This window comes from Capra hircus, chromosome 12 (assembly GCF_001704415.2).
Source record: "Capra hircus breed San Clemente chromosome 12, ASM170441v1, whole genome shotgun sequence".
In the NCBI taxonomy this organism is placed as follows: Eukaryota; Metazoa; Chordata; class Mammalia; order Artiodactyla; family Bovidae; genus Capra; species Capra hircus.
Genome location: NC_030819.1, coordinates 1184690 through 1203032, shown reverse-complemented (window position 1 = coordinate 1203032; position 18343 = coordinate 1184690). Strand labels below are relative to the sequence as shown.

The following is an 18343-nucleotide window of genomic DNA, read 5'->3' as shown; positions in this document are numbered from 1 at the left end:
TCTCAGGTGATGCGGATGAGGCTCCCGAGCTCTCGGAGCAGTAAGGGTGTCACGGAAGATGGAATCCACCCCAGATCTAAATGCATCCGTCATCTCTAACCCTGACTCCCCAGACCCCCATTATCTCCCCTCTCAAGCGGGGATGACGCCGACTTTGCGCAGTTGTCCTGGGGGTATAATGGGAGGAACCGTTTGTTGAAAGCTTTCACAGGGCTCCATTCCGGAGGACGGAGGATTTCAAGATCCTCTCATTATCGCTTGTACTCTTGCCTGGAAAATCCCATGGACAGAGGAGCCTGGTAGGCTGCAGTCCATGGGGTCAGTAAGAGTCGGGCATGACTGAGTGATTTCACTTTCACTTTTCACTTTCATGCATTGGAGAAGGAAATGGCAACCCACTCCAGTGTTCTTGCCTGGAGAATCCCAGGGACGGGGAGCCTGGTGGGCTGCCATCTCTGGGGTCGCACAGAGTCGGACACGGCTGCAGCGGCTCAGCAGCAGCAGCAGCAGCAGGAGGTGATACATCGACAGAAATCAGGTCTCGGGCGGACAGGGCCAGAGCCCGCGGGCTCACGGCTCCTTGCCAGGTGTCTGCTGGCTTTTGAGAAGTACTTTGTGGAAATACTTTCATCAAGTATTTTGTGGAAATGTTAGGAGTTTTAGAAGTTTATGCAAAGACCTTTAAGCTTCAGTCCTACCCTTTCTGGGGTACTTTTTATTTTTAACATCACTTGTCACTAGAGGAAAGGATGAGGTGGAAATAGCTTTTCCGATCGGGACCTGCCATCTGAGGCTGGAAGCTGATAAGGACGACGATCAGGCCGGAGGGGGACCCTTTCTGTTACTGGTCCCTCCAGCCGCTCTCTGCAGACCCCACAGGTGCCCCGGGCACAGGCTCCCCTCGGGGGATCTTACCGCTGGAGGCCACGCACACCCAGGGCTCGGACCCTGACACAGCGTCCTTTCAGCCCCAGCCTCGCAGGGTGTGCAGTGAAGGGCTGGAACCATCCTGGGGTTCCATCCTGGAGGCTGAGGGATAATTCAGATCCCGTCCAGGCTCTTCCTGGCCTTTCCCCATTCCTCTTCAGAATGACACTGGTTCACGCCCTCTAGGCTTTATTTAAAAAAAAAAATAGAAAATAACAATTGACGGCGGGATTGTAGAGAAGTTTAGGATCCTCACACATTGCTCGTAAGAATGAAAAATGAGCCAGGGATTACAGCCTGGCAGCTCCTTAAGCCTTTAGAGTTACCACGTGATACAGCTGGTCCACTCCCAAGTAACAGACCCTAAAGGACGGAACGCAGGACTCAGGAGAGCTGGGGGTGCACGTCCACACGTTTGTCCATAACAACCTAGTTTATCCACACAATGGAACCTTATTCAGCCATAAACGTGAAGTGGTGACCGAAGCTGTGGCGTGGATGAACCTCAAAACCCTTGTATTAAGAAGCCAGACGTGAAAGGTCATGTGTCATACGTATGATTCCACTGATGGGAAATACCCAGAGTGGGCAAATCCCGCAGACACTGAAAGCGGAAGGGTGGGTACCAGAGGCTGGAGGCGGCCGTGGGGATGGGGGTGGTGGGAGTGGATTCTCGGGGGAGATGAAGGTCTTTTGGAAGAGATAGAAGTGATGGACTGGGGTCACTGAATGTGCCAGAAGCCGCTTTACAGCGGAGACTTTTGTGGTTTGGGAATTTCACCTTAATAAAAAGAACAAAGTGACAGCGTGTCCCAGAAAAGGGTAGACTGGAGTTTTATTCCCAAAGCCAGACTCCCCGTCAGAGAAGCCAAGGGTAAGAAGTGATGCCGCTGGTCCCCCCATCAAAGGGAGCCGGGAACGGCTGACAAGCGCGAGACAGATGCTTCTCGATAAGAGGCCTGTTCTCCATCTGCATTAACGGTTCGTGCGGACAGTCATCCTCGGATAGAGACGTGGTTTATGGACCATAAAAAAATATCAGTGCAGAGGAGGATCCGTGGGTCCCCAAGGCTGCTCCCTGAGAACACTGACAAACCGTAGCCTCCGAGGGTTACGGGGCTTGCAGGCTTAGAGGCTTGTGGTCACAAACAAGACAGAAACAAGCATAGCTTAGGAAGAGCCATAAAAATCTGAGTCAAAGCGTTTGTGTCCCCAAACCGCCGACAGATGTGGCGTCCCGAAGCCCCGGGTGTCAGACAGGGACACCACGTGTCCAGGGCCCGGCTGGCCACACAGTCCTCCTGACGCCTGTCTCACCTTCTCCAGACATTCAAGCACGCCGGCTTCACGGCTCCACGCCATGCTTGCAGTCAAGCTACTCCAGGGGAGCGCTGGCTGGATTCTGCACCGCGTACAGGGCGAGCAGAGAACCCGCCATCTGTGAAATGCTGACCCAGCCACGAGGGGCGCCCAGGCTCCCCGTCATCTGAGGACACAGGGCCCCAAGCCTCAGGGCTCATCTCAGCTGCCAAACTCCATCTTAGTTTCCATCTGCATCCTCCACCCCAAAAGGCCTCTTCCCCGCTCGCCCCCACGCCCGGGCCGGCACCTGCAGGGTGGGGCAGCGTGGGGGCGGTGAGGCCGTCGCAGGCAGGGTCCCCCACGCCCTTCCTCCCCGACCCGGTCCCGTGTGAACGCCGCGCCGCCAGCTGCATCTGAAGCCGCTCGCTTCCCCCCAGCTCTGTGCAGTGTTAAGGACAGATTATAAACTTCTGCCCGCACAGACAAATGCCTTAGCGGCACAGTTTATACAAGAAAGGCTTTTTGCAGGCTATAAAAGAGAAGTCTAGAAATAATGGCTCAGTACCCCCTCAATCTAAAGACAAGACGGGCATTTGAAATGCGAGAGTGAATGAGGCCCGGAGAGAAAGGGTCTGTGGGATGAAGCAACAGCAGAATCCTTCCTTTGAGAAATCAAGTCAGAGTTGTTGGGGTTTGGTTTTGTCTTGTCACTTTTTTCGGTTTGGGCGAACCTGGGATGTTCTCTAAAATAGAACTGTGATGCATAAGTTAGTTCCAATAATAAGAGAGCTGGAACCCCTTTTCAATCTTTCCGTTTTGATTGTGGTAAAATGCACACAGCATAAGATGTACCGGCCTGACCATTTTTGCCCAGTCTCGTGGCCTTAAGCGCATTAATGTTTTATCCAGTCATGACCACCACTGTCTCCAGAGCTCTTTCACCTTTCCAAACTGAGGGTCTGTCCCCATTAAACCCTAACTGCCCACTCCCCTCCCCCAGCCCCCGGTCACCCCTCTGGGACTTTCCATCTCTACGAATGTGACTCCTCTAGGGACCCCATGTTAGTGGAATCAGACAGCGTTTGTCCCTGCGTGGCGGGCTCATTTCACTCAGTATGTGTCCTCAGGGTCCATCCGTGCTGTGGCCTGGGTCAGAATTTCCTGCCCCTTTAAGGTGAAGAAGAGTCCGTTGTTTGGACAGACCGCGTCGTGCTTAACCCTCATCCATCCATGGGCACCTCCACCTTTGACAGTTGTGGAAAATGCTCCCACGAACGCGGGTGCAGACATGATCCGTCCAGGTCTCTGCTTCCCACCCTTCTGAGTGTGGTCGCAGAAGCGGGACTGCTGGGTCGCGGGTGATTCTCAGCTCCGTCTCTGAGGCGCCTCCGTGCCGTTTGCCCCAACGGCTGCGCCGTTTCCATTTCCTGCAACAGAGCAGCTTCTCCAAATTCCTGCCAACACATAATTTCGTCTTTCCTTTTTTTAAAATAATAGCCATCCTAAGGGATATGCAAGGGCTTCCCAGGTGACTCAGGGGTAAAAAATCTGCCTGCCAACTCGGGAGACATGGGTTTGACCCCTGGGCCGGGAAGTTCCCCAGGAGGAGGAAATGGCAATCCACCCCAGGGATTCTTGCCTGGGAAATCCCATGGACAGGGGAGCCTGGTGGGCTACAGTCTATGAGGTCGCGAAAAGAGTTGGACACGATTTGGTGATGGAACAGCAGCAGCAATGGTTTGGATGTACGTTTTATGCATTTCAGAAACTTTTATTTTTTCTCTGTACACGCACACATACTCATGTGTGCATTCTGTGTGTGTGTGTGTGTGTGTGTGTGTGTGTGTGTGTACACAGGATGAGAGACTGTCTAATCACTTTAACATCTGGGGGTCGCGTTGATACCTGGGTGCTAGTTGCATCTCCATGCCTATTGTGTGCATTATATGAGGCAGAGAGGCTCTCAGGAATTTGTCTGGCACCTTCGTTTATACTGAAAGGACTTTTTTTTTTTTTAAAGTCAATTGATTCTTTCATGCCAACCCAATATTAGCATTTCACAATAACTTCACTTTAGTACTCGAGGATAACTTTTGTCTCACATGTAGTATTTCCCCCATTTGAACTCTGTTACTTTCTCAGCCAGGAATCACTTAGTGGCTCTCATGGAAGAAGATGGTGATTTATACAGAGTGCTCTCTGAAGAGTATAGCTTTTTAAGCATGAAAAGTATAGTTTCAAAAGCAGCATGATTGGAGACGTTCACGCATGGTTGTGAATTCTGGACACTGACCAGGTGTTGTTCCCACAGGGCCAGCCAGGACCGGTGGGCCCCCAGGGGTACACCGGGCCCCCTGGGCTACAGGGGTTCCCAGGACTGCAAGGCCGCAAAGGAGACAAGGGCGAAAGGGGGGCCCCTGGCATCACAGGCCCGAAGGGAGACGTGGTGCGTATGGAACTGTGGGTGCTGCTCTCGAGGGGTGCAGGGGGCGGTGTCCTGGCCTCCCTTAAGTCTGTTTGCCTTCTTTACAGGGACCAAGAGGTGTTTCGGGATTCCCTGGTGCCGACGGAATTCCCGTAAGTTCTCCATAAAACTAAAAGTTCAAAGCACCATATACATGCAAAACCACCTGTTTATGACGCCCAGACACACGTCTAACGAGTCCCCCTTAATTGTCTGTAACAACACACCTGTGGGGCCATGTGTGCGCTTTAAAACGTTTTCCCCTGCAACCCAGTCATCTCTTGCACAAGCTGCTTCATTTGCACATGGTCTTCTGGACTTGGCATGGAGGCTACTGTGCTAAAACTGGGATTCCCAGGACCGCAAGGCCACAGGGGTGACAAGGGCGAAAGGGGAGCCCCCTTGTTACTGGCAACAAGCTGCAGGCGGCATCGGCCGGCCGTAAGGAGCCAGTCTCACGCCGCGTTTGAACTCCAGAACCACCTGAGTGGAAAGCCGTCCTGCCCAGAGCAGGGACTGCCCTGTAGTCTGTGCAGAGGCTCAGATTCCTGGTAGCAACCGTACAGAGAAGACGAAAGGCATGCTTTGTCCATGAGAAAATCTCAGAATGCAATAAAATGTGTTTTTCTAACCTAGTTTACTTTACTTCTTGTGGCACAAGAAAATAAACAGAGCAGCCTGACTCACAGCCTCCTCCTCGGGCCCAGGGGCAGACTTCCCAGGGGCGGCTTCCTGCCCATCTCGGCCTCCGGGATACATGTGTTTATCCCACGTTCAGACCTGCTCCATCCCTCCGCAGCTGATGTTTAAGGACATCTGCCTCCAGAACTTCACGCTCATGCCAATGTCTGTGCCGTGTCAGCGTGCCCATACACGCACACACACACGTGCACCACATGTGTCATCTGTCGTCATGCTCAAACACGCATGCACACACGTGCACCACATGTGTCATCTGTCATCATGCTCAAACACGCATGCACACACACACACACACACACACACACTCCAGGCTACACAAGCGAGGCTGCCACACTGCAGAAGAAAGGGGGAAGGGTATGAGTGGACAGCAGTCACAGAGAACTGCCGCTTTTCCTTAGCTCCATGCTCAAGGAGATTTTTGCAGCAGGAGGCAGAGCTAAGGAAAGGAAGCCCCCCCTCACCAAGACGTGAGACCCGCATGGCCATGATCCCTGGCGTCCCCTGAGAGGGGCTCAAACAGACGCATCAGTGACAGCACACAGCTGTGCCTGGTTAAGGAAATAACTTGCACATGAGTCAGAATCTTGAGAAATTGGCAGAGCTGAAGAATTTGCAGATTTCAAGGGTTAAACAAATAACCAAAGCATTTTCTTACCAGCTGCCTCCGATGAAACTGCCCGTTTTTAACCTACTTTTTTTGGCCCCTTGGGATTGTCCCTTGCTGTGCTCTCCTGGAAGCAGAAGGCTGAGCTTTAGATGGAGTGGCCTTGTGGAAACGTACTGTAACTGATCGGTGTCATGTTTCCATTGTTTTTTTTCCATTTCATGCTCATTTAATGTCAGAAGCAAATATTTCTCAAACTAGGGAGGGAGTGATCACCACCTGGAGGGGTGACCATGGTAAACAGATGCCTGGTCATTTTCTCTGGAATGCCAGGGCTGCTAAACTCGGCCTCCTCGATGCTGGAGTCTGAGAGATGCTCACACCAAGTTAATGTGAGCGCCCCTGGTCTATCTGAGTACCTAATGAACCTAGGGCGTGAGGGAGCCGGTACTTTTAGCTGCCTAGAATCATTTACAGCACGTTCCCACTGGCTGGCTGTTTCACACGTGGTCATGTGTCCATTCCCGTGCTTCTCTCAGAGAGCTCCCACGGGTGCTCGGAGACAGCCTGGAGGGGTAGGGTGGGGTGGGGTGGGAGGTGGGAGGGGCGTTCCAGAGGGAGGGGACATATATGCCTGTGGCTGATTCATGTTGATGTATGGCAGAAAACCAACGCGATATTTAAAGCAATTATCCTTCAATTAAAAATAAATAAATTTTAAAAAAGAAGTCATAAGCAAAGTTGATGTATAGTAAAATCTAAGAGCTGTATCATCCAGAAATAGACCTGCTTGGATGTTGAACACAAGATGGACATTTAGCTCAATAGAATTGAAATTTTTCTTTGAAGGACAAGCTCAAAATTAAGATCAGGTTGGCGTGCAATTTCAAATGTCTCAGATCCAGTTTAGGAGAGTCAGGAAGGCCAAGAGCAAACTGATAATTCAGGAGAAGATGAGGAGCTCAGAGACATCTCTTCTGAGAAGGTTGAAGCAGCCTCATCCCAGTTACATTAAACCTAAGCCCCAAGCTCAATGGCTTGTCTATTTCCAGGGCCATCCCGGGCAAGGCGGACCCAGAGGACCTCCAGGGTATGATGGCTGCAACGGGACCATGGGCGACTCGGGCTACGCAGGACCCCCGGGCCCCGGTGGCTTCCTCGGGCCCCGCGTGAGTACTAGCAGCACTCAGCCTGCTCCACTGGTTGGCTTCAAAGTCAGGGTGGTGGAAATGCAGGAAAGATCTTGCTTTCGGAGGGCCCACCGAGGACCCCCTTGAGAAACTGCCTTAGGGAAGGTCTCTCAGGAGGGCGGGCTGCTTCCTGCCTGTTGGGGGTGGGGGAAGCAAGCATGTGCCGAGACCACCTTTCCACCCCAGAAACGGTGGCTGCCCACCCTCGGTTAGCAGTCAGGATGAAGCACGCTTCCGCTGCTGAGGTTTCTTGACAACATCTAGGCGGGTTGGACTCGGAGAGCTCCATTTCCCCTTTGTCCTTTGTGTGTTAAATAGAAGGTAATGAGTTTGTCTCCCAAGCATACCATCACTTCCTCCCATTCAAATAGCAAGAATAATAGTGGAATCGTGGAACTAAAATTTTAAAAAGCTTAAACTTTGAACAGACTTCTCTATTAGTCATCATTTTATTAGATTCTAATATCCTTTGTGACATGAAAAAACAGTTTTGTTCTCCAGGATATACAAGGTAGACTTTACTTTTCTTAATGGAAGAACTTTCATATAATGATCTATGTCATGACCTCATTTATTTTTTAGGGTCTGTGCAAACAATCTTTTTTGATAATATGTTGTTACCTTATAGCAATATATTCCAAATTCAGGGTTAAACTAACACTTTCTGGCAAAACTTTTTACTTAAAAAGCATTTTAAGGTCAGGGAAGGGCAGCAGTAACGATCTTCATTGCATTTCCCTGAAGCTGATGATTTCTGCTTGTCTTCACACCTCTGCCCTCCAGCTCCCCATTTGCCAGCTGTTTTTTTTTTTCATGTGATTCAACTTATCAGTAAGCTACACTCTGCTCTATTCTGATATCATAGCTTTCGTCATCAATGAATATATCCATCACTTTAAAATACAGGTTTTATATGTAGATATTAAAAGGCCTGTGTGCTTATGTGCCTGTGTATCATACCATGTACCTGGGCCAGCCAAGAAGTTCATTCAGATGTCACGGAAAGCCCAAACCACCTTTTTGGCCAATGCAATATACTTGACACAATCCCGTTTTTAACGGATGACCCAGAATCTCTCCCGCAAACAGTACTGCGGAGTGTATGTGTCGATATTTTAGCATGCGAACGCAAAGAAGACACAGAATAGATTATTACAAAGAGAAGGGACAGTTTGGGAGAGGAAAGTATTCGTTTGCTGAACCTCTACTTGGGTTTCTGCAAATCAAATCCTATCAAATATTTCTCTTTTAACTTTAAGAAAGATGCTGTTGGGTAAATATGAAGGTAAAAGTCTCACCTCGCAGTTAAGGTAGAGTTGGATGTTCAGAATAGTCTCGTTTGCCTATAGAACAGCTGGGCGTCGCCCAGGAAAGGAGGCAGGCTCCAAGCATGTCACTGCGCTGAAGACCGTTTGTGTTTTTCTCTCTATGCCGCATGCGCGCGTTTAGGGGCCCCAAGGACCGAAAGGGCAGAAAGGCGAGCCCTACGCTCTGTCCTCAGAGGACCGCGACAAATACAGGGTAAGTCTGCAGAGACGGGGCATGACCAAGCCCCCGTGTACACTACCCCAGGAAGAGTGACCTCTGAATCGAGCGGGGGGGACGCACAGTGTCCACGAGCCAGAATCTCCACTGATTGCAAGGCCCTCTCACTGGCCTCCAGGCTGTCGGCCGTCTCACACTAACTGCGGGCCGCCCTCCTATACTCACGACAGCACAGCTGTCTACGAAATTAACATCACCGAGTCCTTAGACAGTGGGTGTGTTCTATATGCTTATTTCCAACACTGAAGTAAAATGCAGCTAAGTCCACAGATTCTTGAAAGCGGAAACTCTTGAAACTCTTTCTTCTCAATTAGGGGGAACCTGGAGAGCCCGGACTGGTCGGCTTGCAGGTAAGCATTGCTTTTGTTAGAGAAGAGACCTGGCGGGACCTGAAGGGCTCTGGGCTCCACCCCTCCTGCCTCCCTAACCGCCTTCCCCGTTGCCTGTCTGCAGGGGCCTCCCGGCCGCCCTGGGCCCGTGGGACAGATGGGTCCGGTTGGAGCCCCAGGAAGACCGGTAAGTTCCAGGCTCACGTGCTCGCCCTTGCGGGTTTAGAACATCCTCTGAGATGCAGGCTGCGTGGACGCTGGTGGAGGCCTCACAGCGTGCCTGACGCACGTGGTTGCCAAGACCACCCAGGCCGTCCCTTGTCCCCGCTGCCGCCATCAAGGTTGAGAGTGAAGACTCAACGCCAGCTAGGTCAGATTTCGACCTGGAGCCCTTCCAGTCAGGCACACGCTCTCCCAGCCCCACAGCTGACCAGCTGACAGGGGCTCGTCATCCCGAGCAAAGCAGACCAGTGTCCTGCAGGTCCATAAGGAGGGAATGGGCTCTGCTGGTGAGGCCTCAGAGCGGGGGTAACGCACCTGGGCACAGCCACCATGACAGGTGAGATACTGGACATCAGTTAACCCAGTGACCCTCGGGCCCCAGCTGAGTGGCGGTCTACAGGTGTCCCCTCCTCCTGCTTGTCTAAGCAGGAGCGAGGCCTGGCAGCCAAACCCCTGGCTGGAGGAGGGCCTGCCCGAGGAGGGAGAGCCCCAGGCCTGGCCGCCTTGGATCCTTCCCGCTGCACAGGGGCCGGGAGGTGAACGGGCTCCTGCAAAGTGCCCAACTCTCTCCTATCCACGTTTTTTATTAATAAGACAAACAGGCCTTAACTTACTCAGGGAGAGCTTGTGGCCGCAGGGGAGCGAGTCCTTCTCACAGAACACCACGCCCCGAGATTGAGGCGGCCGTGGACGGGGTCGTGGGACCCGCGTCTCGGCCGATGCAGAGAGGCAGCGGACGCGTGTGTGTCTGAGGGCAGGTCCGTCACACCAGCAGCCGGGGGTGGGAGTGCTCGTCGCTTCCCTCAGACCACTGATAATAATTGCAACAATCGGTCACGCCTCTACGAAGCACAGTTCTCCGGGGCCGTGCTGGTCTTTTTCCCCAGCAGCCCTCCGGCCGTGAGATTTGGCTGAAGGGAAGGAGACGGGCTCGTGTTTCGAGATGCTCTCAGCCCTTGTACACAAGCAGCCACCCGTTTACAGAACGCAGGCCATGGGGTCGGGGTCGGGGGTCCCCTGCTTTACTCACACAGTTCCGGGAAATAAACAGCAGGGTGCTCCCCGCCTCCCCGAGCCGAGGTGCCAGCCTCCAGGTCTTCACACGAACCACTGAGGCCTCCCACGGCCCCCTGCCCCTCCGCCTGTTCTGTGTCACCACGCCTGGCTCTTCTAAAGCACGTGTCACGCTCTCACCCTCAGTGTGGCGTTGGCGGGCACTGCTCTGCAGGAGCGCGAGGTGATCCTGGCAGGCAGATTCCCAGCCCCGCCGAGGGGCCGGACGCAGATTAACTCTGTGTGTCCTTGCCTGCCGGCCCAGCAGCGCGAAGTAGGGACGCACTGGAGGCCAGCAGGGGCCGTCTCTGGAGGAACGGGCCCGGGGCCTCGTGGAGGGAGCAGGGCCAGCATGAGCAGGACCCGGGTCAGGTCAAAAGCCTGAGCTCAGAAAAGCAAACCAGGAGCAGCTGTGCCCGGGCAGCCAGCGGACCCTGAGAACCGGGCCCGACCCCCCGTCCTCCGCCCTCCAGCCCCGCATCCCTGCCGAGATGAGTGCGCCGGAAGGCTCTTCACATCCTCCCCGGTGTGCCAAACACACAGCGGACAGCTTTCCCAGGGCTCCCGAGCAGATGTCATCTGGGTCCTGGGATAAAGAAAACAGCTGAGAGATTTCTTTGTGTTTGTGCAGGGACCACCTGGACCCCCTGGACCCAAAGGACAGCCAGTAAGTTACTGGGGGCGCGGTGGGTGAGGGGGAGGGAACCGGGGCCTCGCATGCTGCTGCGTCGCTTCTTGACCGTGGAACTACCTGGCTGACAAGTACATCGTTTGTCTCATGAGGAGGACTGTATGTAGAGTTATAAGGCAAGCCTCTAAACTCCAAGAGTAAATCCATGCATGAAGCCATTAAGTAAGTGGATGCGTGGAATGACTTCTTGTCTGCAAACCACACAGCACTCCTGTGGCCGCATGAAAGTCCAGCTGGTGAATGTGTGGTCAGAAATGTAGAGCACGTCGGGGACAACCCCTGCTCACCCACTGCGTGCCCTCTCACGGGACAGGACAAGACAGAGCTGGAGTTGTGCGGGGAGCCGATGGCCTTCTTCCTACCTGGGTGCAGGTGGGCCCTCCCAGAGCGTGCTGTCAGCCTCTGGGGGTGTATTCAGGGAGCTTCAAGCCAGGCTCCGGCCCAACACTGTCCTCTTGCCATCAGAGAAAGACGATTCAGTGGGCTGGAGCACCGCAAAGTCGGTGGCTTGTTAGGAACGTGGGCAGAATTCGGGTTGAATGTGACCTGGGAAAGTTAAACAAATGTCCAGGACAAGCCGTAGGAGGCTGGTGAGGGATGTATTTGGTCAAATCCCAACATGAGTCAGAAATACTGGGCTACCGTTAGGAACATTTCAGAACCACTCTGTGGCCTGCGTAAAGCCAAGGATGTTTCCCTGGCCCGCCCATTCCCAGGCCTACCCTGCAGAAACCCCATCTCCCTGCCGCCCGGGGACCTCAGCTGTCACCACCCCAACCCCAGCTCCCATCATCTCTGACTCAGCTTCCGGCTGCGGCTGGAGCTCGTTAAGGCTTCTGCCCACCCGCCCCCCTCACCCGGCTCCCCGCCGTCCGTCCGCCCAGGGCGGGCTGGGAACGGCCCAGAGCCAAGAGACACGGATGTAGGACGAGGCGGGGAGCCCCGGGGTCGCCTCAGATCCCCACTTGGCTTCAACACAAACAGCCCCAGCCCTCCAGCAGGTCACTTCCTGGTGCCCTGGACACCGGCTCGAGAGGCAGGGGGATGTCGGGGTCCCAAGCAGATCTCATTCTCATCTCGCCTGGCTGCGTCTCTGTGCTTTGATTTCAGCTCCCCAGCCAGGTGGGAAGGAAGCAAAGAGAAAGCAAAAATTAATGAAAGGCTTTGTTTCTGTTTGTGGAAACTCAGCATCAGAGGCAGGGGGCTGTGCGGTGTGGAGATCAGGTGGGCCCCACAGGACCCCACGTCTCGGCGGGGACAGGAGCCCCGGGAAGGCAGCAGAGCCGTGGGCAGTCAGAGGACACGGGCCTTCCTGAGCTGTGCGTGGTTTGTCCCGCGGCCCACCTGGCGGGCGGTCAGCCCTCCCACGCACGCATGGATGCTCCTGTCGTTAAACTGTCAAATACTCGCCAGGGCGCCTTCCCGGTCTGCCTCTGAAGCAGGAAGGGTGATGAAAAGTTTGGCTAAACCCAAAGAACACCATCATTAAGAGAATTAGGACATCTTTCTGTGACATTTAGGATTATTTTACCAAAATGAGAAAGCCTGAGGCAGAGGAGAGTATGAATCACGGTCCTCAGACTGGGAGCCCAGGCAGGAAACGGCTGTGCTCCGAGCCCAGAGGGGCCAGAACCCAAGGAGACACTCTGAGACCCCGACCTGTAGAGTCGGAAGACCTGGGATCTGACCTGAGCTCCATCACCTGTTCGCCGTGAGGCTTGGGCCTGAGGAGATGACACTCTCCCCATCGGTGATGTCCAGACTCACCACGGAGTCCAGGGGACTGCGGGAGAGGTAGCAGTCAGTTAGCAGGGGCCCTGGACTGTCGAAGCCCGGGGCCGCAAGGAGGGAATCACTAACAGTCAGCTTCTTGGTCATCAGGATTAAGCAGTAAAATACACAGGCGATATGAGCAAGTGGCAACGTGTCCGCAGGGGTGACAAGCAACTCTTAGCCCACTGCTTTTCAGGTTCTGCTCAAAGTACAAAATACAAATTCTTTAAAAGCAGAGCTTTATTAAAACACTAGTATATCGTTTTTATGAACCCAAAATTTTTGTGACTTAAGGTTTCGTGTTAGTGAACGCTCAGAGCACAACATGAGGGGCCACTTTCTGCAACTGGTACAGCGTCACGATTTGCTCCTGTTCATTTTACGTGGTATCTGGACTCAGACTTTCATTCCACCGTTTATATACGGAAATAGAAAAAGAAAAGACATTTCTTTTCCTCCTGTGTTAATTCGTTCCTGGGAGCTGAAGCCAGAATATTAGGAAGGATAGTTGTCCAGTGATGTTGCAGATACATACGTATTAGGTTTCTTTTTCTAAAAAAAATAATTTTATTTCACTGCGATCGTTGACTTTGAACTTACAGAAGCCATCTGTCTTTCAGGGCAACCGAGGACTTGGTTTTTATGGAGAAAAAGGCGAAAAGGTAAAGGAAACTTGCTGGACTGAGTTAGGAAACACTGGCAGCTCGTCCTAATGTTTTATGCTTCGTTTTGCGCTGTTATCTTGAGGTGCTCTGCAAACACCCCATGTGAAAGGGAACAGCCATTGTGAAGTGTCAGGTGGCCAGGCAGGCTCCAGCGGTGGTTAGGATCTGTAAGACGGGGCTCTTCCAGACCCAGGGGTTGACTCGCACCTCTTCCGTCTCCTGCAGTGGCAGGTGGATTCTTTATGTCTAGTGACGCCTGGGACGCCCATTCCGATTTATGTCTTGAGTACCAGTCTTAGAAAGCAGTAGCGTAATGCGCAGCAAGAACCACCGAAGCATTTGGCGCACAGACCGAATAACTTCCTTGTACAGAAATCCATCGTAAGGAGATAATTCCACTGAAGCCAATGCTACCGCAAATTGTGACCAAGCTAAACAGCTTAGATGCCTAAATTCTAAAAGATTAATAATGCAAGTGGAAATCAAGTAATTTTACCTTACTATCATTTTATTCTATATGATGTTTTACATCTTTAAAAATGTTTCATATTGGGGTACAGCCGATTAGCAGTGTTGTGGTCATTTCAGGTGGGCAGCAAAGGGACTCAGCCATACGTATACATGTATCCATTCTCCCCTAAACCCCGCTGCCATCCAGGCTTATATACGACTTTTATCTTATGATTGTAACACTATTAAAATTGATGTACGTGTGATAAGTAATACGCAAAGACAGAAGCAGCAGTATGCGGTGGGATTGTGCTTTTATTCAGCCTCGATCGTGTCCTTCGATCTAAAGACAATTGCTTTGCTAAACCATTCACAGGGAGACATGGGGCTGCAGGGACCCGGCGGGATTCCACCAGACAACGGTTACGTCGAGAAGCCCACGCCGGGATACGAGCTTCTCCCAGAGCAGTATAAGGTAAAGGGGCTGCGGCAAGATGGCCGTGTTCCCATCTGAACCGACAGGAGGAGGGGAAAAAGGTGTGGCTTTCTTTGGTCTTATTCAGTCACATTCAGAGTGGAAATGCCCTCCCCACCGAATTAGCAAATTACGCATTTGAAAGCGCTGAGCACACTCACAGGCGTCTCAGTATCACTGCTCGTAATCATGATGAATCAGGACCAACACGAGGATCCATTTAAGAACCTCGGCTCCGTGTTCAGTCTCTAGGGGAGACGTAGCCAGTGGTCGAAGCACAGCTCACTGCCAGGATGCGGGGCCGTGCGAGCAAAAGAAGGCCTGCGTTTTGCTGGCATGGAGCTCCCTGTGGGCTTTCTGGGTCAAAGTCAGACTTCTGACTCTTGTAGTTTCTGTTAATGTTTTGTTTGATTAAAAGCATCCTCTTGGAGTCTAAATAAAAATTAACACCCTTCTCTATCACTCATTCACTCAAACAGACCGTTCACCCGTCCTAAGCCTTCTGGTTCATTTGTGCTTAATAAAGACCGAAGCACTGACCTGGTAGGATGCTGACCTCGTAGGGCGGCAGGTGGCGGCTGGGGTGAGACGCACCATGAAAGGTCACGGGAGCCAAAGTAAAAAATCCCAGACGTAGACTCTAATCCCTGTCTCTCAAGCATCTGTCAAGATGGAGTGTGAATGCTCGGGGGCGGACAGGAGAGGGCAGGGTGGACCACCACCCCCCCGCCACCGCAGGGGACATGAGTCTGTGCAGCTGCGGTGTTACAAGCGACTTGACCGCTGACAGAGGCAGCCTGGGCAGCGGCTGCTGCGAGCCCAGAGAGGACGGTCATGTACCAGCCGGGTTGTGAGCAGGACAGCCCTGGACCACCAGGCAGGACAGGGCCTCCAGGGTCATCAGGGTGGACCCAGGAGGGACTCTGGCTCCTGGGGGCACCTGACCACCATCAGTGTCAGGACAGGAGCCTGGGGTGAAGTGAGGCCGGAGCAGGCACGACCCTGATGAGATCATCGGGCGGCTGAATCGCATTTCCTTGTTCTGTGCAGCTAAGAGGGAATGCTAACAAGCAGAGACAGTACTTTGCCAACAAAGGTCCGCCTAGTCAGAGCTATGGTTTCTCCAGTAGTCATGTATGGATGTGAGAGTTGGAATATAAAGAAAGCTGAGTGCTGAAGAATTGATGCTTTTGAACTGTGGTGTTGGAGAAGACTCTTGAGAGTCCCCTGGACTTCGAGGAGATCCAACCAGTCCATCCTAAAGGAAATCAGTCCTGACTATTCAGAAGGACTGATGCTGAAGCTGAAACACCAACATTTTGGCCACCTGATGCGAAGAACTGACTCATTTGAAAAGACCCCTGATACTGGGAAAGATTGAGGGCAGGAGGAAAAGGGGGCAACAGAGGATGAGATGGTTGGATGGTCTCACCAACTGGATAGACATGAGTTTGAGTAAACTCTGGGAGATGGTGATGGACAGGGAGGCCTGGCATGCTGCAGCCCATGGGGTCTCAAAGAGTCGGACACGACTGAGCGACTGAACTGGACTGAACTGCAGAGGGAACAGGTCCCAGGGCTGGGCCCGGCCAGCCTGCCCGGGAAGTCTGGGACTGCGGGATCCTGGGAGCTGCTCTAGGACTGATGGCTGAATGGACCCATCGCTGCATTTCCGTCCCCATTTTAGACTACGAGAAATGGGGGAAATTGATCATGTAAATGACATCACGGGCTTCCCTGGTGCCTCAGTCGTAAAGGAACCACCTGCCAACGCAGGAGACACGGGTTCGATCCCTGGTGGGGGAGACCCCACGTGGCTCGGAGCAGCTAAGCCCGCGCGCCACAACCGTTGAGCCTGGGCTTTAGGGCCCGGGAGCTGCGGCTGCTGAAGCCCACGCGCCCTGGAGCCCGTGCTCAGCAACAGAAGCCGCTGCAGTGAGAAGCCCGCTCGCGCCGCGGTCGGAGAGAAGGCCCCCTGCGGCCGCCAGAGAGAGGGCCCTGCGCGCCGCGGCTGGAGAGAAGGCCGTGCAGCCGTGGAGACCCCGAGCAGCCAAAACCAAAGACAGAAGATTATTTTGAAAGAAATAAAGCTGACGTTGCTTTCCAAAGCCACTCTCGCTCAGGACCTTAACTCGCTCCTGATGAGCCTCGTCCTCAGAGGGTTCCGCCCCGCCCCCCACCGCCTTATCCTCTTTCACCTGAACGATGTTTCGCTATTTCATTATCAAATGACAGCCTCTCTCTTATCACTGGGGCTGTCCCCCAGCATGTGCCCCTGCACTGTGGGCCCTGAGGGAAACTCACAGGCAGAAAAGAGACAGCCTTGCGGTCATATCAGAATAACACACAATTGCGTCTATACTGTGAAAATCCAAGAGAAATAGCACATTTTCCCCCTTGAATTTTGAAGCCGCAAGGTTTAGGGAGTCGTTCATTACAATCCGTTTATAGTCATTGTTTGCAGTTGTATAAAATACTTTGCACCTTATGTCATAAATCCTGATCCATTTTAAATAGTATTCGTGAATTAATGAGCATTTCTCGTCTTTCGTATCTTCACAGGGTGAAAAAGGAAGCGAGGGAGAACCCGGGAGAATGGTAAGCCAAGGAATAAAGATGCTTCTTCTCGTGGTTCCCGCATCCTCAGGGGCCCCCTTGCAATGTCAGACTGTCCGGGGTCTAACAACCTACAGCCCTGGTCTCCAGACCACTCGTCTGCAGCAGGAAAGGGTGACCGTTTCTCACGGTTTTTCAGAAAACAGTGTCAGGATGCCCTCTTTCTGCAGAGTCAGCACCGGCTGATCTCCCTCTTCTGAAGTTCATAAATGAGCCCAAACCGCTCAGAAGAGCACTGCCCTGGAGGGAAGGGCCGGGCAGGCTCGGTGGCGGCTTCCTGGCCAGGGTCACCGCTCTGCCTTCCCTGATCCGGGTCCCGCCTGCCCCCAAATCCCCAGTCCTCCCCGTTGCCCCTTACCAGGGGACAATGACCGGTGATATGCTGGGCGGATGACCATCCCAGCTGACTGCAGATGTCCTAGGAGCCCATCCTGCGTGGAGCTGGAGAGGCAGAGGCAGGCTGGCCGCAGCAGGGGACACTAAGAATGAGCCCCCAAAGCAGGCAGACCGTGAAGGGTGGTCTCTCTGTTCTCTCCTAGGGCGTCTCCTTGAAGGGAGAAGAAGGCGTCATGGGCTTCTCGGGACCACGGGTAAAGCTGCGCCTGTGTGTGCTTTGCACCGTCCGGCGTTTAAAAAGGCTTTATTTTCCTTTCACTTCTTGTCGGAGTACAGCTGACGCACAGCAGCATGTGTTGCAGACCCACCGTACGCTGACTCGCGGTCCCCAAAGGCCCTGCTCGGCATGGTTGTTCTAAGAGCCTGGCTCTGTTGCCGCTGTGTGGTGTGCCCTTGAGGCCGGTTGTAGCGTCACAGTCTGTACCCCTGGAGCCCCCAGCCCTCGGTTCACAGCAGCACTGACCTGAAAGTACAGAGGTTTGCCCCACACCCCTGATCCCCGACGCTCGCTGTCAGGGCCCTGCCCCTCCGTGGGCTGTCGGCTACGACCCTGAGCCTGCGTTGACCGACACGTCATTGTCACCCAGTAACTGGAGGTTTTAAGACCGTGCTCCCCGCTTTAGAGGAGGGACGTGAACGGAACTCGGACGCATTTCTGCTTGTATTAGCCTGAATGACTCTGTGGTAACACAAACGGAGGCTGTATCCAACAACAAAGTCAATTTCTTGCTGCCCCGAGAGTCCAAGAAAAATGTCCCGGGTGGAGGGGAGTCTCTCAAGGAAGCTCTGCCCCCTGTCGCTCCTGGCCCGAGGGCACACCGCCCTCCACCGGCCCGAGCTCAGTCAGCTAGCCAGGTCCAGCCAACAGTGAGCTGAAACGGTGGGCAAAGACAGAGGCTAGGAAAAAAGACTGACCTTGGGGCGACGGGCCACAGCCAC

General features: G+C 53.4%; 1 protein-coding gene across 1 annotated transcript in view; it reads left to right on the top strand.

The window, feature by feature from the left end:
* COL4A2 (collagen type IV alpha 2 chain) overlaps positions 1-18343 on the top strand; it is a 156894-nt gene that overhangs the window by 98950 nt on the left and 39601 nt on the right. Inside the window, exons 5-15 of the mRNA XM_018056363.1 lie at positions 4541-4675; positions 4762-4806; positions 7052-7168; positions 8639-8710; positions 9049-9084; positions 9188-9250; positions 10970-11005; positions 13423-13464; positions 14294-14392; positions 16955-16990; positions 17548-17598. Coding sequence (XP_017911852.1) covers positions 4541-4675; positions 4762-4806; positions 7052-7168; positions 8639-8710; positions 9049-9084; positions 9188-9250; positions 10970-11005; positions 13423-13464; positions 14294-14392; positions 16955-16990; positions 17548-17598 — 732 coding nt within the window. The remainder of the gene's footprint in view (positions 1-4540; positions 4676-4761; positions 4807-7051; positions 7169-8638; positions 8711-9048; positions 9085-9187; positions 9251-10969; positions 11006-13422; positions 13465-14293; positions 14393-16954; positions 16991-17547; positions 17599-18343) is intronic.